At 39.7% G+C, this 23,805-nt stretch overlaps 2 protein-coding genes across 2 annotated transcripts in view; one reads left to right on the top strand and one right to left on the bottom strand.

The window, feature by feature from the left end:
- Positions 1 to 1,000: 1,000 nt before the first annotated feature.
- SNAP23 (synaptosome associated protein 23) lies at positions 1,001 to 21,683 on the bottom strand. Its single transcript, XM_066321260.1, has 8 exons — positions 21,566 to 21,683; positions 13,173 to 13,278; positions 12,569 to 12,610; positions 11,266 to 11,314; positions 10,689 to 10,806; positions 7,144 to 7,296; positions 6,447 to 6,591; positions 1,001 to 3,747 (listed from the first exon to the last, which is right to left on the bottom strand). Exons 2-8 carry the CDS (start codon positions 13,227 to 13,229, stop codon positions 3,682 to 3,684), a joined length of 630 nt encoding a protein of 209 aa, XP_066177357.1. The 5' UTR covers positions 13,230 to 13,278; positions 21,566 to 21,683; the 3' UTR covers positions 1,001 to 3,681.
- An 891-nt stretch (positions 21,684 to 22,574) lies between these two features.
- Positions 22,575 to 23,805, top strand: part of ZNF106 (zinc finger protein 106) — a 40,222-nt gene continuing 38,991 nt past the window's right edge. Inside the window, exon 1 of the mRNA XM_066321250.1 lies at positions 22,575 to 22,711. The gene's annotated coding sequence lies outside the window, so the exon portion shown is untranslated. The remainder of the gene's footprint in view (positions 22,712 to 23,805) is intronic.

Genomic DNA, 23,805 nt, shown 5'->3' with positions numbered 1-23,805 from the left:
CAACTAGTGTATTTTGTTTCAGACCTATATCACTTGCACTCCAATTTTCCATTGCAGTAAGACACACGTTTCATCCATCTATTGCACCAGCGTTTAGACACTGCATTGCTTCAAGCGCAGCAAAGGTGGATCAGCAGCTGCAGTCACTGTGTGGTGTGAACAGTGAGTTGTTTCACCATATTGCCTTCACAGAGGCGAGCTCTGCAAGTAGCTGTACAAGCAGCACGTGCTGCAGTTCATAGTACAGTTACTGTTATGCTAAAAAGCCATCTTTCATCAAGGAGCAGACTAGCTTTAATTTACCAGTTATTGTCCTTTAAGTGTGCCCATGGGACACGTGCTGACTCCTTATAATCATTATGAAGCAGGCTATCCTTAGTTTCTTTTCCTAGTTACTGGTAGATATTTGATCATATATTAGAAGTTCTTTTTCCAAGCTCTTCCCAGGTATGCTAGTTTCTCTTGCAGCTCAGAACTACTGCAAGTCAACAAGTCTCTTTCCCCCAATACCTCCTCCCCCTTAAGAGTGTTCTGCAAATCCGAGGCTCTGGTATGAGAGAAAATACAATTTAAATTGCCTCACAAAAGAAATTGCGTTGGCAGTAGGTTAAATCACTGTAATCCATTTAATGGACTAGTTATTTGCTAGGCATCTGTTACCAATACTTAACCAGAAAGTTTCAAATAATTTTACTTTGTTCCTTTATCATTCTGAACTATATTCCCATGTATGTCATGATTTTTCAAAGAAGAGATGGACACAGTTCACTGTCTGAATTTCAGAGATGTTGATTATGTGGGGATCAAAACTAGAGTGTTAAAGACCACGATACTCCTCTCCTCCCAACCACACCCATTCTTTTTTTAGCATTTGGATTTCTGCAAAATAAAAATAGATGAGGAACTTCCTAGTTAAATAGAAGCAACTAGTTCTGCCAAGTTTTTCAAGGACAGGAAACTAAACAAAGACATTTCTAAGAGAACATAGTTTTAAAACACATTCAGTTGTAAAAGTATGTATTTTTTGTGCACAATATATAGTTTCACAATCAAAAGCAGAAACTGTAAACCTTCATTCTTAATAGTATTCAGACATACAAAGATGTACAAGTGTCAATTTCATACCATAGATAGAGAAATTAAGCATCTATTCTATAGACAACAGTAAGACATCCAAGAAGCAAAATGTTTTTGACTAACATAAAGGCACCAACTCCCTCACAGATTTGGCTCTTGCTGCATCAGAAAATAGTATTGATACTCTGATAATACTCAAGAGTCTCAGAAATTATTTTCCTGCGTGGTATTGACTGTAATATTACAATTTTGATATACCAATCACAGACTTTTATCAGTCAACATGCTCATTTATGATTAGAGCTCCCACAAGTCAAGAGCAAGGACTTGCAGTGGCAAGGGAGAAAAACATTCCACTGTGTGCAATGTCCAAATGCTACAGAGCAGGCTTGCACTGTGTAAGCAGAGTAAGGTAACCATTTCAGTCTTCTGTTCCAGGAGATAATCGTAATTAAATAACATATGCTTTGCTTTCACAACTAGCAGCAAATATTCCTTAAGTTAATATAACGTTTTTAAGAAAGAGAAAAGGGCATACAAAGTCCCTGTGCAGGTAGCTGCTCAAATTTTACTATGCAATGTTCTTAAAAATACTTTTTTGCTACTTGCATTTTTAAGCACATAATCTTCATTTACTGATTTGGTAGCTAGTGAACTTTTGAAATTCCTTAGCATTCCAACAATTACCAGAAGCTAGAGAGGAGCCAACCCACATTACTCAAGTATCTAGTCCCCTAAAAATTACTTTACCTTATTCACATAAGGCAAACTGCCACTGGCCTATTTTTACATGCAGCTGCCCCATCCTTTGGTCAGTTGTTTAGGGTTTTTTTTGTTTGGTTAGGTTTTTGTTTGGTGGGTTGTTGTGGGATTTTGTGCGTGTGGTTTTTGGTTTTGGTTCTTTTTTCTTTAAATATCAAGTTGTCCTGGGAGCCAACTGAAAATATACTGGTAACACTGACTGTATTTCTACTAAAAAGAAAACAGAACGCTTAATAAACAGTGTCTTGCATTTTGGTGGATTAGTGTCATCTCTGACTCTTGAATTCAGTATTAGTGGCTACAAGGTAGTTGTGGATAGTCCTTCAAAAAAACACCCCTTAATGCCAATAGTTTCAAATATTTGTCCATCAATTTTGTTTAAAGATTTTTGCCATCCAACACCGAGTATCATGGGCTAGCCCAAAGCATAATTTTCAGCTTTAAAAGAGGCATAAAATATTGCTGGCTGGAGTTAAAATAATCAAAGTCACTTGCAATTTAATTACTACTAAGATTTCAAGAAAATCTTTTTATATTACCATAAAGCCAAATTATTTTTCTTCACAGGGGAGTGCTTTACCTCACCTGGTAAGAAACTGCTGTATTCTGCAACAGAGTAAGAACATTTTATTTGCAAGCAACTTGGGATATGTAATATTTCCAATTGCTAGTCCCGAAGTCTGCAATAATAAACCAGTCAGTAATCTATTTAGAACTAGTTTATTTAGAACTAGCATACAGTTCATAAATAGCTACTGCTTCCTCCAGACTTGTGACAAAGAAGTTTCACAATAAGCTTCTCTGGTTTTGGTAGTTTTAAGATGCACCCCCAAAGTCACTGCTGAGAGCAAACTCTGCACCAGATGTCAATCATTATTTGCACTGGAGAAAGGCATAAACTGAAATCCAGTGAAAACTGGCCAAAAGAGAATAAGATATGCAAGCAAACTGCATGCTTTTCTACTCAGTTTCTTCCAGTTCAGATGCATCATTCAAACACTTAGAAGTTAACTTTTAGATGAGGGGTGTTTTCCATCAAATAAATACCTCGGGAGATAGTTTTATCTTCTACTTGTGTGCATGGGGTTTAGATCAGATTATATATATACACACAACAAATATTATCAGAACAATGCAGCATGATTAGTCATGGCCTCCAAACCGATGTCAATTTACAGTAAAGAAATGGAAACCTGTATATCCCTCTGGTTACCATTACCTTAAAGTTTGTGTGGTTAGGAAGTGGTTTAAAGCCCTCAACCCACAAGTTATAAGTAATGGGCCTCTTCAATTCTGTGATCCACAAATCCAAGTCCAAACCAATCGTGGTTTGGATTGTAAAACTATGGTTAGATGCTAGAGATACAAATGAGACAATGTTCACCTAGTCCCTATTTTAGTGAAGACACTCAACTTATGAGGTATTTCAAACAGTGCAAAGTGCCCTCTCCAACTTTCCTCAACTGTGAATTCAGGTTACCCTGCTTGTTCAATTTCAATAAAGGACTAAATTTTCGGTGCAGGAAAATAATATATTTAAAAAATAATAAAAAAAAAAACTAGGAAGAGGAATAAAACATGCAAGAAGATTCTCAAAGCCCTAACACTTTTAGCCCTGAGCAGTTTAAAGAAAGTGAAGGCAGATGAGTAAAAGGAAGTTGGCTGCTTTCGTGGAGTCAAGGCCATGTTTACATGAAGCAATAAAAGAAAACTAATCCCTACAGAAGGGGTACTGCTTCATTTTTCCCAGCCCCTCTTATATTTCAGAGTAGAAATTTCACAGGTCCATGAATATGGTGGCTTGCAGCTGGAGAGGCTGTCACTGAACAATGACAGCAGGCTTTAATTTTCAATTAGTTTCTTGGCTCTGATGTTCGCTTGTTCAATGCGTTCCCTGTTTGTATCAGCCTGAAAGAGAGAAATTCATAGGTCATTGGCAGACTTGGTGCAAAACAATTTGAAAATTCAAACTGATGTAAACTTCTGAATCGCAAGGTATCATCATTGTGGTAGAGAGAAGGGGAGCAACTTCTTTATGCAGGAAGTAATTTTTTTTCCCCCCCTAGACAGCATATGCTGTCAATTTTGGCAGAAACAACCAAGAGAAAAGGGTTTTACTATTTAGCTGACTTTGAAAACACAGCAGCTTGCCTCAGCTGGTCAGGAAGTTAATAAAACAAGAGAATAAAATTCTCTCCCAGTGTTGAGACATCTTAAGGATCTGTACAGAGCAACAAGGTTGCTCTGAACTAGAAGTAATAGTCAAAACTGGGCCTATGGGCATGAAGTCAGATTTATTTTGCTTAGTGAAAATCCACAGTTTTCATTCACATGCCCTCCAGTGTCCTAGTGCTGTATATGGTATTTGTAAGAACAAGCTTTAGATTCCATTATTGTTCAATTTACTATAATAAAGTATCAAAAGTTAGGTTACAGTATCTAGGTTGAGCAAGTGTCAAAATACAGTTTTACTGAAAGGTATGATAAGGAGTCATGAGTAATTCCCCAATTATGCCATGTGCTCTGGGGAATGTGTAGGAAGTGTAACAAGCACAAAAAATCAGCCTCTGCCCTCACTTAGAAGTGTATCTCCTAAGAAGCTCAACCTGTGCCTTTTCACACCTTTGTCTTGCAATGGGCTGGGCAGAGCACACTTGCAGTTCAAGTTCTTACCTCCTTCCTGCTTTTTGGGTCAAGGGGAAGGGAGGGACAAAAACCTACTATAGAAAAGGGAGACTCAAATCTGTTCACAGCACTTTGGAAACACTAATCTAGTTACTAGATCGTCTAAGAAAAATCTAGTAATCTAAGTTTCATTATGGGTTTATTCAGACTAGGAGTCCTGCATAATACTCTCAAAAGTCACCCAGTCAAGTCTATTTCCCTGGTGAGTCAGATTTTTTTTAAAAAAATAGAAGTATCAATTTTATTCTGAAGTTAAGCTTAATACTCATCTTTGTTTCTTTACATGATACTGTTGTTTGGGGATTTACAGACAACATTTGGTTTGGTTTCCATACTGTTCACTAGATTTAATAAGTTATCAGCACGAAAGGATTATTTTAAACATCCTGAGACAAGTTGACAGTCTCAAAGCCAGGAATTGCACTTTGATTTTTATTCTGGTCTGCAAAGCAATTCTAATGTGTATACACTGTATTTTAATAATCAGTAAGACTTCATCAGCAAGATTTATTCAAATTACTAAACCAAAAGAGCATCAGACCAAAACAAATGCTTAAATCTACTAGAAACACTACTACTAAAACCAGTAATTCCTACTTGCAGTTTATTTGAGCAGGCAGTTTTCAATTTGCTTTATAAGTTACAAGAATTTCATACCTCAATTTAAACTCCAAGAAATTTTCTAGTGTACTTTAAACTGTCTAACTTTTTAACATGATAAACAGTTGTGCAGTTTAAGGAAACAGTTATGGGACTCTCCATAAAATCATGTTGATTTGCCTTATCAATATCACAAGCCCTTAATTACTGGACAAAATTGAGATGTTGACATAGGCACAACTAGCTTTTTTGACAAACTAGGGAAATTCCATTTCTCTTGCTTTTAACCCTACTGTACATTTCAGTGAGATGTTTAAATTCCCATTTTGTCTTAATACTATAATTTCACAGTAATGAGTGTTCATTTCTACTTTTTGAAATCCTTAATACACACTATTCATTAAAGGTTTTGCTTCCTTTCTCAACCAGGATGCCTCTAAAATAACTTCTACTCATTTCAGAAAATGGGCAGTTCTAAAATAGACTTAGCATTCTCATAAAGCTCCCTTTGAAAGAAACCTCCCCAGAACATATTATCTATGCTTAATCTGTTTGGAGAAGCTAACACTCGGGTAATAAAACTATATTAAAAAAGGAAGTTACTATGACTAACTTCATGTGCAGACCACTTCCCTGTGCACCTACAAACTCCATTATTCCAGAGTTTCCTCAGCTCCAATATTAATTTGTCCACAAGAATTAAGGCAATGAATTACTTGTGCTTTACTTTACATTCATTAGTGACTTTTTAGGAGTTCCAGAAGAGCCTTGGTATTGTTAAAAATGCTATTCTCTACCACAAGGAAAAAACCAACCAACCAACCAACCAAACAAAACCCCAAAAAAACCCCCACACACCAAACAAACAAACAAAAAAAACCCAACAAAAAAACCAAAAAACAAAACAAAACAAAAAAAACAAAACAAAAAAACCCAAACCAACCAAACAACCAAACAAAAAAACCCCCAACAACAACAAAACAAAACAAAACAAACAAACAAAACAAAAAAAACCCACCAAACAAATTCTGTGAGCAGCAATCTCCCAGGTATACCTCCAGTAAATGTTTGTGCTTTTGATCCCATGAAGTTTATTAGTTTTCAGAGTAAGTAGTAATCTGTGCTGTACATTTAGGTTTCCAGTCACTCAAGTATTTGAATTTTAAGCTATATACCCTATATGTATTGATATCTTCCTTGTTCAAATCACTGTAACCTAGAGGATGGCATAACTTTACCACTGCAAATACAGTGAGTGCATTCCTAATAACCCCTCAGTTACAGCCTCTGAACTGAATGGAGACAACACCTTCGACACTTACCTTTACATTTATCCGGTCTATTTGCTTATTCTGGGCATCAATCTCATTGCCCATATCCAAAGCCATGTTTTTTAAATTCCCAAGAATGTTTCCAACCTGAGCAAGATTTTCATCCATTTCATCTTCTCTAGCATCATTTGTTATCCTGTTCAAATAATTAAGACATGTTTCGAGAATCAAGAACTTGCTTTTATCTAGCCAAAATTTACTCTAGTAGAACTCATTTATCGCACTATGCCTTAAAACCAAGTTATGTTTTTCCCCTTTTAAAACCCTCTGTAATTCAAGCAAGCATCCATCAAAAAAAGTGCTAAGCTGGCCACAAAAATAGCCTTAAAAATTAACATAGTTATCAGACGTTTAAGATGTGAGTTTCTCTCAAATATACTTTATGACAGTAATAGGCCTTGCTATTTTTAACAGTCTCCTCAATAACAAAGTACTAAGCCTTATAGTTCTCACATCCAGAAACAGACTGACAATACCACCACAATGTAAAAGTAATAGAAGTGTAAGATGAGCACTACACTACTGAAGGTGTAGGTGTCTGCCATGTCCTCTCCAAGAAGTAACAATTCCTCCAAACGATAGTAAAAATTTTTCTATTCAGCAACTTGACCTAAAATGCATCTGAAAGAAGCTGACAGCTATTAACAGGATTTGTGCATTTGTGATTGAGGAATATGAACAAGCAAACCTTGTAATATATCCACCACTTGGTCCTCCAGAAGTCTGAGGCTGCTGCCGATTTATACTTCTTGGCTGCATGGATATCACATGATCAGCTGAGTTCTCCGTCCCATCTCCCCAGGTTGCTCTGTACGCTTTGCTGGCTTCAAAGTTCTTTGTCCTACTCCATAAAAATAAAAAAATCTGAACCACTCCATCAGAAATGTGGCCTCCTGACTGAAATTCAGTATTTAGAATCTAGAATTGTCAGAAACATTTGTCTTGTACCCAAAAGAGATTAAATTTCTTACAGATAAAACTTTGTCTATCCAATACAAGTTCTTGTATCTCAATAGTACAAACACAACTGAGCTACTCTAAGGGCAGTGATTACTTTGGTCTTAAGCTTTAATACAAGAACAGTAATCTGCTTAAGGCAATACTTTACCAGAGGACAGAAGCTTATGACAGTCACAGGAAAGCTTACCCTGTCATAAAATAGAGTAGCACTTATAAAAGAATTAATCTAGAGTCAAGATCAGTTACCTTTCAGAGAGAGATAAGGATGAATGCAAAAACTACCTCAAACAAATACGTACTATGCAAGAAAACCATTAATTGCTACTGGTTTTTAAATCAAACATTAACAAAATTACTTGGCAACAGAAAAAGTTAATGTTTCTCATGTTTACTTTGATTGTGAACTAACAGTAGTCATGTTTAAGCAGCTCTTCCATTCTGTAATTCAATTGTACTAACTCCATTAGATCAATAAACCAACTTACCATTATACTTTTTCCATGTAATTCATAGCAGAAAAAAAAAAAAAAAAGGCACACTGACACAAAAGCAATCTCAAGAATCACCAAGCTACAAAAGCAAGAGGTGAAGAAAACCTAACAAAATAACCTTATCTAAATTGGTGTCTGTTCCCATGAATCCTAAAGAACTTACTTTGAGAATATTCTCATGTTCACCTTGTTTTGTGGCATTTTCAGGTTTAAGCTACACAATCCAGACATTGCCATTTTCCTGCTTCTTTACCTGTGAAGGGAAATCTGTAGTGTCTCTCACTACATCTAACTTTGCAGTCACAGGCAGCCCATTTCCATATGACGCCTTTCAGTAACCTGGACTTAGACATTTGAAGAGTTGTGAAATTAGCTGTAATGAGTAAGTAGTCCTCCTCATTCTACTGGTGCTTATATATTCAGTATGGGAAATTTTGGTTCATAGGTCAGATCCTGCAAGAAGTAATCTAGAATGAATATATCAAGGGGAAAAAATAGCATAATTTCTCAGTTCATAATGGAAATGTTGCACCCAACAAAACCCTGAAGAAACCTAAACTAGTCCATTCTAACTCCTTGCACATACACAGACCTAAAGATCTCTAAGTTTATTGCAAAACTTGATTGAGTATTATGTTTTAATCTCATTTATATTAAAGCCATAACTGTAAGAGATCTTTGTATGATTTGTTCCTGGAGAAGCAAAGTCTTAGGTGCCAGAGGCAACCGTGAGGACTTTGTTAACAGAAAACAAGTGACCTGAAGACTAGTTGCACCTGTGAAGTAGACAGCCAGAAAAAAAATTATTGTTCAAAGTAAGCACAGTTAAGAAGAAAACTTCTCACCACCTATTTTTAAGAGCTGTTTTTCAGATGACTATACGTTCACATTTCTCAAGTTTCATTTCTGCAAAACTAAGACAATTTATATAACCTGTCAAACCAGCAATGGCTCAAGCAGTTTTTCACCATTTCCACAGCTAACAATACCCTCTACAATAATGGACATTTTCTACTCACATCACTACTACAAAACATCACAGTCAAAGGGAGAACTGCATGCAGACAGACCATGCACGTGCAAGCACAAATGCAACAGAAACATCACTTCAGACAGCTGCTTAAATGTTCATCTGCACTACTAACACTGACCTTGTCCTAAAATCCACTTTCACCAGTTTAAGTGAATACAGCTTCTTATCCTAGTCTTCATTTTTAGAAAGCAAGCATCAGTGTTAGGAGAGAATAGAGAAGAAAGCATAGTAAAGATCAACAAAAAGGTGAATTGTTATTAGTACATAGGTTGTATAAAAGAACTGCTGATATTTTGTGTTTCCACAAAAATTCAGCAAGCGTTGTGATTTAGCTTACTTAGCTTTATGCTTTTATGAAAAATAAGAAAAGCTACAGAGGTAACTGGTTGACAAATAAATCTGACATTGACAAAAGGGTTGGTGTGCCAGTAAATACATAAAAGACACTCTTCTTTGCTGCCCTCTTCTCACCCATTTTTTTCTGTACATTACTGTCCAGTTTTACACACAACTACTTCTGTTCTCCTTATCTGTGTACTTGGAGTGCCACAAGAGTTCACAAATCCTGGGCTTGCACAGTGTCAATAAACTGCTTAGCTTCAGTGTAATAAGACTAACAACTACAGAAAACAAAGACTGAGTGTGTCAAAGTGCTCAAAGTCCACCAGCTTGAGCCAACTAATCTAAAGCAGTGAGCACACCTATCTAGAGGTCAGGACATCTGCATTAGTCCCTAGAAAATGCACTAAGACTTTTAGCCTTAGAAGTTAGATTCATATCTATCCTAAATTACCTTTAAAGTGCTATTCTGTTGGTTAGGTAGACTCAGCTACTCCAAGGAATTTTTACCTAAGCTTCTGCTACTTCTCAACTGAATGATAACTGATTTTGCTCATGCTAAAGAGCAAAAACCAACCAACACACACACACTATTCACTTTAGTCACCATACTCAATTTATGTCTCCTTCATTTGGAAGGGCTATGATCACATCCAATTAATACAGACAATTGGGTACTTTACTGCTTAAAGGTAAAGCTAGGACATCATCAAAAATAATTCTGACATTGTTCAGGCTGTTTACTTGTTTAAAAGTAGAAATCAAGTGCTATACAAGATTAGATTACTTAACTGACTTAGATATGGCAACCATAACACTGATGTTATAAAGGTACTGTGAAGAAGGTCTGCAAGAATTTATGCTGTCACTAGTGAAAAGATTAAAGCTTTAACACAAGTATCTACTCTCTTCTCCTACTCTCACCCTCTCTAAAGCATGAATATTTTTCAAATACTTAGGGGATCAATATTAATTTCCTTCTCCAAAACATTAAGTTGACTTGCTTTTAAATTAGTACAAAAGTACTGTTGTGAAAAAATTCTTTTTGGAATCAAATTTCTAGCAGACAGGCACTTACATATATCTATTTGCAGTCCAATTTGGTCTCATCTGCATAGACATAAATAGCCTTCTACTAAATAGAAGCCTTAAAGAGATTAGGTCACAACCGTGCAGGATGTTATATAGGAGCTATATTTACAGTAAAAGGGGCACAATGTATGATTAGATACAAGTAAGCTTCAGTTATTCTCATACAGTTTTAAAAGGATGCAGCTCTACAAACCAAAACAATCAACTTCAGTACAGATTCAGCATTTTTTAATTAGCTCTTAATTAGTTAATATCTCCTCATACAGTAGATACTGGGAATACTCTAGAACTCCAGGTCCAAGTACCAATATAACTGACCTGTTACAAGGACAGACACAGAGCCCACAACATTTGTTGAGCTCTGTCAGTGTCTTCTCAGCTTCTCTCATGTCTTTATTTATCTGGTCCATGCCTTCTTCTATACGATTTAGTTGTTCTAGAAGAGAAACAAGTAACCTGAATAAACACGGATTGATAGCAGACAAGTTTCAGTTCTATCTTTATACCAAGACTAATGACTTCTCTTTCCTGCCTTCTAGGAGTTTTTTTTTCTTTTCTTTTAAAAAAGATATTCAGTGAGCGAGCGGTTTTGGTGTACTATGCAAATATCTTCCCTATCCTCAGAGTAGCATTTCTGTTGCTACTTTTAGAATAAATGCAACTAGTTACATTCTTCTGTAGCAGAGCAGCATTACATTGTAACTATTACCTCTGAACGACTTTAAAACCTCTTTTAAACACTAAAAATACACAAGAATAACCAACTAGGAAATCTCATTTTCACCTAAACAGTCTTTAATAATAAGCCTTTAGTTTCATGAGCAACTGTTTTATGATAATTCTTTTCTTACATGTACATTCTAAGATTGGGTTTTAGTGTTAGGGAAGAACTTACCTCCTTGTTCATCCAACATGCCAATTGTTTTGATGCCAACATCCTGGGACTGCAGAAAGAAATTTAGTTGCAGATATAAAATGAGATTACAGTGCAAAATCAGAAGGTCTGGATAGTAATTTTGATAAACCAACCAAGTTTATTATAAAGCACTGTACTTGAAATAACTTCTATAGTAAAGCTATTAGAAGTCTTAAATTATAAGCTATGTTAGGCTGATAATCACCTTACCTGTTACACTCTCTCAATTAATAGGGTTTTTATGGCATTTCTGTGAGGTTTTTCTTCCATTACAAGATGATAAAATTTCTTGTAATACTCAGATTGAACTGTGACAATATCTAGCTGGAAAAGTAAACCTAACTGTGCTTCATTTTGAGAAGGAGCATTTGGCTCATTCATCCCTAGTCCTTCAAAAGGGCATACAAGACCTTTAGCCCTGGGAGCTGGAATGAAAGAAAGCAGAACAAAGCCTGCACAACCATTCCTAAGAACTCAGCAGTGAGGAATATACTATAACAGAGCTCTTTGCTGGCTCAGTCTTGGATCTAGTAAGCAAGTTGCACCCATGCTTTACTGTAAACTGGTAGCATAGAATGAATCACCAAACTATGATAACAAGAGATATCATTATTATTATTTTGGCTTATGACATGTTTTTAACTCCTGTGTGTGAGAAGAATGCATCAAGCTATGGTGACTCAAATGCCTCAATGATAACAGTAGCATCTTCAGCAAGCCAGAACTGTGCAAAAGAGTAGATTCCTCATAGAGCTTCACTTTGATAAACCCAAAACACAGGTTTGCTTCAAGTCATGTAAAAGTGTGTTAAGAGTTTCATTATCAGTTAAAACTGATGAACAGATTGAAGATGTATGCAGAATTACGTGTTCAGAAACAAGAGCAGTTGTACTCTACTACCCCACTCAACTGAGCCTTACAGTCCTCACAGCAAAACATTCCCACACTGTCCACAGACAAAGTGAGCTAAAAGATAGATGTTGTGAAAAATAAATTATGCAACAGCCAAAGACATAACTGGCCATCAGAAGACTCTTTACAACTGATCTGTAGCATTTGGAGATTAGATCCTTTTGCCTAAAAGAGGTAAAAAGGATATTGACTCGTCTGTAATCTGATGTAATGAGAAAATCATGAAGGCCATGTCGTTCCAATGCTACTACTTGTAGCAGCAATTTCTAATGATGAAATGTGTCTTGAAAAAGACAAACAACTGCTTAAAATTACAGTTAGCATGCTGCTTTTCATAATAATTCCAGACAACTCAAAAACTTTTTCTTACCTCAATGGCCAAGCCAAGAATCCTCCTTGTGCTTTCCAAAGACTAGAAAGAGAATTTTAAAATGAGTGCATTAATTACTTACACACATATCAGTGTCTGAAAGTCCCTCTGCCAGGTCATTGTGGTAAGGCAACAGTATACAAAAGGTTCATCACTTTGTCTATACTTAATACATGCTACAACATGCTCATAGTGGCAGCACATTAGTTTTTCTTGGTTTTTAATCCTTGCTATTATTTTTCTTATCCTGTTGGAAAGTCATTATAAAAGATGACACGTTCAAATGAATTTTAATTAAATAAGAAAGCCATGAAGTATCACTACAATTAAAAACGCTGTAGGTAACCAAATTCCATCATATCAGTAATCAGGACTGGGTGATCAGTACTCAGTTCAGTAAGCAAGACTTTAAAATTCAGCAGTTAAAATTCCTTCTTATTTTAGGAGTAGTCTTCACACCAGTATTCACCAACTAAAGTGAAAATTTAAAACATTCAGCTAAACCCTCGCAGAATTGTTATCCTCGTCTGTCTTTATTTTTAGAAGATATTGTAATCTTCTCAGACAAGTAGTGTAATCCCAGATGTCTTCCTATAATATTTACCTCATCAGTGACCTGGTTGGCCCTCAGCTGAATTTCTTCAGGTGATAGCTCATCCATGATGAGGAAATACTACTTGTAAGTAATCACGTAAATGAGAACCTTCCCCCTGTAATAACAGATACCAAGTAAGCATCAGAATTATCCTTTCATCAGTATTTTGAGTTGAAAGTAGGAAATAATTCAAAGAAGGAGAACGTACACATTTTATTCTGCATAGTAAAACATTTCATTAGGACTAGAAGGCACTAAAATAATTATTCAATGAACTCATATGACACAACTGAGGAGCTAAAAGAAATATAGGAACAATCAGTATATGAAGCAGTTTCCTTTCCAAGATTTGGCATCCTAGACATTTTTGAAAAAATTCTGCTGTTAGATAGGTAAAAACCAGGAAGTAAAGTCTTAAAATAACAAGCTTCTCCATGCTGGAAACACACACTGATTTGCCCAGTATTACAGAAATAAGTTCATTAAGACCTTTAACTTATTAGTATGAACTTTAGGTGTTCTTTCCATTTCCATTGCAGAATTTCAATAGTCAGAAAAAGGGGAAACATTCTCACAGATGAAATACCATGCAAAATGACCCCAAGTAACACTCTAGAAATGGTTGTTGTTATTGCATGGTGAATTCCTCAAATGTAAAAGGATCCACAAAAGTTTTAACTGGTATGTCTGCAACTGTAGCAAAGGTTTTCTAATCTACCTTTCTCATACCAAACACAGGGTCATAACTGAAGTTCCAACATGCCATGATTTGCCTTTTGCTATGAACAGAAGATAGACATTTTGCCTAAAATACAAGATGAATAAGCAATCCCATCAATAAGTGTATTCCTATCAGAGATGGGTTTTTCAGAGCTAAGAATCTGCATTTTTGTTGCCTTTTATGGTAATAAAGCCAGCATTCCTAGCAATGGGAAAACACACCTCACAGGCTATACAAGAATTTAATGAGATAGGCAGAGAAATAAGAGGATATTTTTGCAAAAAAAATTCTCCCCCTTAATTTTAAACTAATCCTTGATGTTTCACATGAATATCCTGCTTGACTTGATCCATTGTCCCCTACCTGATCAGTATTTTAGAATATATAACATAAGTAATTGCTCCTAGGAGGGTAAATTTATGCAGAATTGCCCAACTGTCATCCCACAGCTTTTCACGGGAAGTGTGCATAACTCTGATGGTGAACTGAAAATCAAGAGACTTAAATCCCTTACAGCTGATATACTTTAAGATTTAAAGAACATTTCAGCAAGTTTGGTCTTCAGCACCTAGCATAGCCTGAGACTATGATTCTAGGAGATTTTTCTAAAGTAGATGTCAATGAAAGTTTTTGTTGTGGGTGTGTGGTTTTGGTTTTTTTTTGTTTTTTTTTTTTTTTTTTTTTATAGCAAAAACTAAGTTTTCTCACACAAGGGCTCCAAATAACTCTGTTTTCACAAGTCCAACTTCAGTGTATAATCAGTGAGCTATCTTTCCATTCACAGGATTTGGGAGCACCCTTCAGGGTGATTTGCAAAGCTAAAGACCAGTAAACCTGGGACAGGGAGGAAAGTACCTATTTTTACTGATTAAGCAACCTCTCTGAACAACCTGTTCCAGTGCTCAGTCACCAGTACAGTAAAGACGCTTTTCCTCATATTCAGGTGGAACTTGCCATGTATCAGTTTCTGCCCACTGCCTCCTGTCCTGTTGCTTGACACCACCGCACAGAGCCTGGCTCCATCCTCTGACACCATCCCTTGAGACACTGACAGACATTGATGAGGTCCCCTCTCAGCTGTCTCTCCTCAAGGCTGAACAGGCCCAGCTCCCTCAGCCTATCCTCATGACAGCAATGCTCCAGTCTCTTAATCGTTTTCATAGCCCCTTTCTGGACCCACTCCAGAATCTGCATCTCTCTCTTGAGGAGCACAGAAGTGGACACAGAGCTCCAGATACGCCCTCACCAGGGCTGCCAGAGGGGCAGGATCACCTCCCTGGAACTGCTGGCAATGCTCTTCCTGATGAACCCCAGGATCCCATTGGCTTTCTTGGCCACAGGGGCACTGCTGGCTCAGGGATACCTTGTTGTCCACCAGGCTCCCCCAGGCTCCCCCTGGCAGAACTGCTTTCCAGCAGGTCGGCCCTCAGCCTGTGCTGGTACCTGGGGTTATTCTTCCCCAGGTGCAGGACCCTGCATTTGCCTGTGTTGGATTTCAGACAGTTCTTCCCTGCCCATCTCTCCAGACTGTCAAGGGCCTTCTGAAGGGCAGCACGGCCCCCTGGGGTATCAGCCACTCCTCCCAGCTTTGTGTCGTCAGTGAACCAGTTCCAACAGCTGACAGACAGGCTTTCCCTAGCTTGCTCATATCTTCCTGAACAGCTCCATTTCCAGTAAGCAAGAAGTTCTATAGAAATGCACAGCATTTCACTCATTTTTGCCCTAAATCAATCATATTTGGTCTTGAAACTGTTTATAAATTGGCTCAACAATGAAGAAATCCAGCTTCAAGATGTGCAATAAAAAACCCTTCCAACACAGCAGAGACAAAGGGAAAAAAGTTACTTCCAGGATTCTTCAAAGGTGAGGTATGCATGTGCTTATCATCTGATGCTTATATTTGGACCTGTAGAGTTTTGCCTCTTGTGAGATGAAACCATAATTTAAAGTGATGGCTCATATAATTGCTAGGATAAATGACCTGTGTTTGAATAAGCTCAGTAAAACCACTCAGAACACTTAGTTAAGAGAAACATTCTGACAACCTTTTATCATAGATAAAGAGTTCAGCTATTTGTTGAACTTTTCTGATAATTTCTTGAGGTCTTACTGTCACCGTCACTGAAAAATGACAGAACCTTTCTTTCTTTTTTCTAGGCTTCCTGACAAGCTTACCCACCTTCACTTTTCAAACATTGCCATTAGAGAGACATATTGAGACATATTAAGATTTTCTTAATAAGACAGACATAAGAAAGCATGTTCTTTGGATTAGTTTGATCATAATGCCTATTTAAAGTCAAATATCCAAGCCAAATGCATTAGACTCAAAAAATCCATAGTTTTATTCCCATTAGTCTGAAGTATTGCTTTTGTAAGCACAGACGTAACCTACACAGTAGCTCTGCAGAGGCAATTAGTGCCACAAGGCAGATTAGAAAAACACATTCCCTAGTGTGGTAAATGTAATGGATAAATTCGTGTATCAAAGACTTGGTCTATTAAAAAGCTACTCCAGGGCATCTCCGAGATGCCAAGACCTGTGGTACAAGCTCTGAAACCGCAACATCTGCAACAGAAATGACATGGCCGGACTGGAGATGGCCCATTCATCAGGGATGGGCCTCCACTCCACAGCTCCTCGACATCTGATATCAATCTTGATAGAGGATCCCGGACGATGACCAAATTAGCACCCCAAAGACGAGATCCAGGAAGACTATCAACACCTTTTCATACTTACGGGAACCCCTTTCAAGACCTCGCTTGGAAATAAAGAGATACATGAATATTTGGACTTTCAATGGACTTAGCCTCAGGACAAATAAACTGTATAAAAACCTTACACGGGGACTGAGTGTGTGTGGCTGAGGTTAGATGGTACTGTTGTTACCGTCACTCTGCCCACCCAGCATTCAATCGATGTTGTCCCAATTTATTGTGACTTTTAAATTTGGTTTTGGAAATTTGCTAAATAAATTCTGTTATTTTGAATTGGCTTCTAATCATTTATAACACTAGGCATTAAAGACTTCTCACCCACAGCAGTATAAAACACTATAAAAAAAAATAATCACACAACACCAATTTAAAACTAACCAAACATTTCCAAAATAGGCTGTTTCTGAAGATGTAAATACACACAGTAGTTGCAGGCCTAATTGGAACAGCTGAACATAGCCAGTGCCTTTCATGCAAGATACCTCAGAAGAAATTTTAACAGCCAAGATGAGGCCATTTGTATTGAAATAACTCCGCTGTTCCACCAGAACACAGTATACATACATAAAGAAAGGATACTTGTTTCTCCATCTTTCTGCCTAGGAATCATAAAGCATCCTTTGAGGAACCCAGCTCTTATGCTAACAGTATATGACAAAGTTATTTTATACACAAGGCATTAATATTACTCAATAAAGACAAAATATACAGAGAAAAAAAAACCGATATGCCTATGATAACATTTGTTATAACATTTGCTAAGGCAAGCATTTTATTTAGTATTGATGATCAATGTCACTTTTCTTTGCTTTCTCTCTCCTACCATTTAAAAAATCCTAACCATAAAATCACCAAAGTAAATAAAGATAACAGCTTACAAATATATTTCATAATTATAACAATATTTTTGCTTAATTTTCTTTCTGGTCTGGCAAGTTTTAAACAAGAATCTAATGTGCCTAAACACAAAGCAGTACTCCTTTAAGGAAGGATGCAATGCCAGCTTTGTTTACTTTTTGTTATCAGTTTTCTATAGTATTTGCTCACTTAGACACATTTCAGTACAACTCCCCTTCTGCCCCTTTCATAGGAAGGGGCGATACCTGCAGAGTATGCAAAACTAAACTTGCTACAAAAACGTATTTTCTTGAAGTAACCAGGCTCATTAAACTTTCCTACTAGGAAACAGACTACAGCACATTCATTACCTTAACTATCACTGCCTTATGAAAAGGAAGATTCATTGAGAAACCAGAGGAGCAAGGAAATACATACATGGCCAGAAAATCATAAGAACCTGACTTTTACTGCCATGCTTTATCTGCCATGCTTTATCTGTGTGGGACAGAAAGAGAGCTATTTGAAATTCCAATTCCGACCTTTAGATCTCTTCCCAAGACTTCTCATGCTGGGCTAAGGCACCCTGTAAGTTCACCACTACAATACAAATCATAACTACGACATTGCTGCCCAATCCAGTTGAGGATGGATTAGGCTTAAGTTACTTCTGTCTCCTGAACAAGAGGAAACAAATTTATATCTGCCCAGACTTTTTTCTTAGCCCTTACCATCCATTTAGTCATGGCTCAAAAAACTCTGAAAACCTTTCAATTCCCTCTCCTATGTGAAACTGTTAGGCTGGAGAGGACCGAGAAAAAGATGAAGCAAAGGTTATTGCAAAATAACGAGGGACACAACAATCACTTTTTATCATGGTCCATTCAAAAAAATCACTGGCTTAGAGATCTTAATTTTGTTAATCAACACTCACTTCAGAGCAGCTGAAGTATTTTAGTGGGTATCTTATCTAACTTGAAAAAGCTGGAAGGTGACAGACTGCTGTGGGATATGGCCAGGTCTCTATTAGCAAGCGGGTGATCCCATGAGAGTACACTGCAAATTTTTGCTTGGGAAAAGCACTGCTCACATTTGCCAGATCAAAGTTCTGTCCCAACTCCAGTTTTGAACTGAGAGCTAACACCTGCCAAGGCAGAAATTTCATAGTGCGAGACGAGCTAATTCAGTGTTAGGAATACCCTGGTGCATGTATATGTCCTCAGGTTTAAGTATCTGCTTGAGACCAGAAAGCTACAGAAGTATCACTTCATCCAACAGCAGTTCACTGGCTAGATTTCCTGACTAAAAGCATATTAAAAAGTTTGAGGAGGAAGTCATAAACATCTGAATGGAAAGACCCTCGAGATTAAAGCATTGCTGTAAGCTGCCAGCAATAACATAATAGTTTCTGTCACCCACAGTCCCAGAGCACACTGTAAAAGATTAACATGAAATCTTTTTTTTGTTGTTGTCTCTCTCATTGGCCTAAAATATTTCACTGCACCACCAAAGGTTTTTCTTGCATTTTCCGTTTCATACAGAATTACTTGCCAACTGGAAGCCAGCTATTTATACCAACACACTCAGTTTCCAATGTAAATAAGTTTCAAAAGCCATTACAACAGTGACTTTGCACAGCATTTTCAAGGTTTTTTTCAATACCAGTAAACTTCTGATTTCATGATAATGAAAGCTACAGCAGGCAAGTTACATGATTTAAATATGCTTTTCTTCAGCAGTTAGCTGGGAAGCAACTCCAATGCTTATTGTCTCTAGGAAAAAAGAAAACTTAATAACTTGTGTTATGACAGTCACAGCACATTAAAGCTGTGCTGTCCAAAGTACTCAAAATGCTTACTGATCTTTATGAATTTAAATTAACTGCAGGGTGCCATAAGGCCTCCTAAAGTGCTTGCTCAACTCAGTTACGCTGTCCACATCTGGAAAGGAAGAGGGTGACAAAAGTTTTCTAAAGCCAGACAGGTCTACCTGCACCAGATCAATATTGTTTTGATTGCTGGCACTTTCAGAAACTCACTCTGGATAAGATTTTTGTCCTGCATCTCTGGCTGACAAGCAGTTTTGTACCTCTGATAGGCTGAATGCCTTTCAGAAATTTGTCATATATCCATTACATTTGCTACATATCATAAACTAGTTCCTTACTCACTATCTGAAGGTCCTCTATTTGCACCCACCCCTTTTGCTGTGAAGTTATGCTTGTAATCAACATCACAAATTTCTCTTCCTCCTTCACTGATAATTTGTAAACTGAGGGGGAGAAGGAAATAGCCTATCCAGTGCATCTACAAGTATGCTTGAGAAATCTAGGCTATGTCTTCTTAGCACAAAGATAGGAACTAGCTGGTGATACAACTTGGCTGTTGCAGCAACTGACTGAAAGCCAGTATCTCATGAGCTGTATTTTTAACTATCAGTGAATTGGTACAGCCTCAGGTGATTGCAGATGCTCTCAGCTCCTTCTCTTGTAAAAGGAGCTGTTGCCTTCCCCAAAAGACGGGAAGAATTCATGAAACAATATTCCTAGACATGTGAGTGTTAAGTATGAGTTTCCTGTGCATGCTTACAAAGGTCAAAATTAGACAGCTTATTAGACAGCTTTGTGTTTAATGATGGAAGTTTTTTTGTTCTCTTAAATTCTTCATAACACTAAAACAGAAAAGTTTTTTTTTAAAATGTTTCCTAAACACAAACAGCTATCCTAGTTGCTAGTTAGCTGAAATTCAGCCCAGCTAATGCAGTGTGGCACAAGGTATCAGCACCAGCATGTACTCCTCCAGACGATTATGTCTACAAGATAAATGAATAAAGCATCTGTGGCCCTGGAGGAAGAGGCCAGGGCCCACGACCAAGACACTACTCTGCATGCTTCCTGCCTTCCCTTATCAGCTTCCTGAACACACTGCACACAGGCGATAGCACAAAGAATAGGCGCTACCAATGCCACCTCCTCTGTGCAGGGTGTTCAGTTCTACACTCACCTCAACAACTTACTTTTGTCCCTGAAAAAGCCTCATGAAACCTCCTCCAAATCAGATATTGGCCAATACAAACTCACAGTCAAACTTTGATCCACTTACTGACAGTAACAGATTCCATTGCTCCTAAAGACACAAACTGTGCTATGTAATAGCCTGCTTCAAAAACCGCAGCACAGAGGAGGTCAGACATATAGACTGGCTACTAGACTGCCAATAAGCAATAAAGTGCTTAATTAGATCAATCAAGTAAGCAATTGATATCACAAGAGGCTTTTCCTTTGTCCCTAAACACCGTCCTGCATAGCTGTTCCCTCTACAGCACAGAATCACGCTTGTTTACGAAGAGGAAGTAAAGCAACACTCTTAGTTCTAAACACAGAGCATCTCGTGTCCTTTTTAAGGGAACAAATAAAAAGTTAGGCAAACAGTTACAGAGGTTGCATAAAGAAATTTCCGAAGTTCCTTCAGGTCGTTTACGTATGAGTGCCGAGTCATGTGCTGACTTCCCATTAAGTGAAACTAAAACAGAAAAAAAGGGGGGAAAAAAAGCGAAAAAATAAAGCTGACTCATCAGTAGCTTCCCAGAAGGACCAGGAGTATCGAGACGTACAAGTGAAAGAAGCACAAAAAGCACTTCAACATTTATTGTTTACTACATTAACACTACAGTACCTTACAGGTTAATCTAAAGGCGACAGGACACAATATATAACTTTAAGAAGAAGCAACAACAGGTGGGGTTTTTCCTGGACTCTACTAACAGGGCAGTTCACGGGCTCTCACCAAGCAAATAAAACCCACCCGGACACCGTACTGCCGCCCTCGGTAGGGGCGAGCCCACGAGGCCCCCCCGCACACGGCGCAGGCCACCCCACGGCTGAGGCGGGGGCTCAGAGGACCCCCGGCCGGCCCATTACCCCGCGCAGCCGAGACAGGACGGCAACCGCTGGCCCAGCGCGGCCGGACAGCGCCGGGCCCGCCTCGCCCCACAGAGGCCCCCGGCAGCCGCAGCCCGCCCGGGGCGCTACGCGGCACGGAGGAGGACACGGACCGGATCAGACAGCCTACCGCCCTACCCGGGGCGCCGCACGGTGCCAAAGCCCAACCCGCCACACACCTACCGGCACCGCCACCGCCGCTCCCTCACGCCGGGTCGGGCCACCCCCTTAAGCTCCCATGTCCCGCCCGTCCCCGCAGCCGAGCGCCGGCCCGCGCGTCACCGCCGCCCCCGGAAGCGGCGCCGGCCCCGCCCCGCTCATCCGCCACGCCCAAGGTGGCGGCGGAAAGGAGCCGCCCCCGGCGCCCTCACACGGCAGAGGGCGGGAACGCCGGCCTGGGTACACCCAGCATGGCGGCGGCCGGGGCTCCTGCGCCTACTTCCCTCCCTCTGGGGGCAGACGGTGCCTAAGTGCGGGGTGTCCGTGCCGGGTGTGGCTGCCTGTGTGGTGGCCCGCGGTCCGGCCGCGCTGAACGGAGCTGCGGCAGCAAACAACGCAGTACAGAAGTGGCCCTATTTGTATTAGTGGGGTTTTTCTCCAGTTACTACTCTACTAGGAGAATGCGCGTCAGCCCCCTTCTGTCTGCAGCGGAGAGAAGGAGGGCAGAAAGGCAAACCTGCTGTTAGCAATCACCGACCTCATCCTTTGAAGCTGAACTGCACAGCTTTTCCTGACGTATATTTCTTCTCGGGTGTGGATAAGTTCTGCCCTTGAGGCTGCTGTCAGATCCCGTACCTGCTGTAGGGCTGTAAACACTGTAAGCACAGCTGGTAACTTTCACAGCATCAAGGCCTGCATCAGCTTACATGGCTCCTAACGTCTCTCTTCCAGTGAAACTGCTGGGATCTCAGAGCTGGGTCTTGCTTTCCCTCCGCTCTTTCAGCATCTCGGGATGCTCCAAGCCCCAACAATAACGTTTATTGTCGTTGTCTGTTGATAAATGCTCCCAGCTGCCCGGTGCCGGTGCCCTCGCGAAGAAGTTCGCTCGTTGTCGGCCGTCACCACGGTCCCGCCGCCGCCGCCGGGACTGCATTTCCCGGCAGGCCCCGCGGGCACGCAGGCGTGCCTCCCAGCGTGCATCACGGCCGCCTTTCCGCCGGCCCATTGGCGGGCCGTGCTGTGACCCCGCCAAACCGCGCGCAGTCTTGCGGCGTCGGCCCGGTGCGGGCGCCGTGCGGGCGGCCGGTCCCGGGGCGGTGGTGGCCGGGCCTCCTCGGTCCCACGGGGGGATGTGCTGCCGGGCCGCTGCCCTGGAGGGGGGTGCGATCCGTGAGTACCGGGGCTGTACGGAGCAGAGGGCTTGGGGAGCGCTGCGGCGGCGGTGGCGGCCGGGGGCGATGGGGGTTGCTGCGGCTCTGGCGGAGTGGGCGGCCTATGGAGGGCAGCAGGGCGAGCCCAGCCTAGAGGGGTCGTGGCAGCGGACATCTCGCCTTGGGGCGGTTATGCGCTTCGTTTGCCTTGTGAGCATCCCCTATTGCTGTAGTGATCCCTGGACTTTGATGCCCTGCTGTATAACAGCTTCGTTAGAGCGGAGGACTCTCTGTCCCAGGTGTGTAGCTGCCCTGCTGCCTCTTCATACTTGCCAGAAATGTTTCCGGGGATGAAGCGTGTCTAAGTACAGAGAGCTGCTTAGTTGCCTTCCTCATAAATAAATATCTAAAAATGTGTAGTGAAAGCATGTATGAGTTAAATGATAAATATCTGGTAACTTAAAAGGAATGGGACTGACAGCGTGAAACAAGTCATAATTGCATGATGAAGTATGAGGTGTTTGAAGGTAATCATTCATCATTGCATACAGAGTAGTTCTAATCCACACTTATATAAAGGACCGTTCAGGGGTGCATATGAACGTTAATTCGTAGAAGTTTATGAAAACATTGGATACACGTGGCATTGATGATTAAAGTTCATAGTACAGTATATTTTGTTGGTGGAGGCTTGGTAACAATCTCCTCAAGCAAATAAAACCTTTTGTTTTCACCTTTCCTCCTACACCTGATGAACTGCACCTTTCAAGAACAGGTAGCTTCTGAGGTGGTGTACCTGAGAGAGAAGAGGATTGAGAATTCGTGGACTTTGTTTTCAACATGAATTTCCGGGCTTGCATTTCCTCTATCTCTGTTGCTTATTGCTGTTCTTCAGTTATTTGCTACTTCTTTCAGTTAAGACTCAATTACTGCGTTAAACTAATAGACTGTTTTGCTGAACTGACAGATCCTGGCCTAAAAAAACACTTAAGCCTTCCAAAAATTTGATTAATAGCTTTGCTGAAGTTTGGAAGCTTAATTTCCATTAGCACTGCAGTGTTTGGGATTACTACACAAGCTCTAAGGGCCAATGCAAAGTGTCTCTAACTTTTT

This window comes from Sylvia atricapilla, chromosome 6 (assembly GCF_009819655.1).
Source record: "Sylvia atricapilla isolate bSylAtr1 chromosome 6, bSylAtr1.pri, whole genome shotgun sequence".
NCBI classification, from domain to species: Eukaryota; Metazoa; Chordata; class Aves; order Passeriformes; family Sylviidae; genus Sylvia; species Sylvia atricapilla.
The sequence above is the reverse complement of the archived record's forward strand: the minus strand, read 5'-3'. Positions and strand labels throughout refer to the sequence as shown.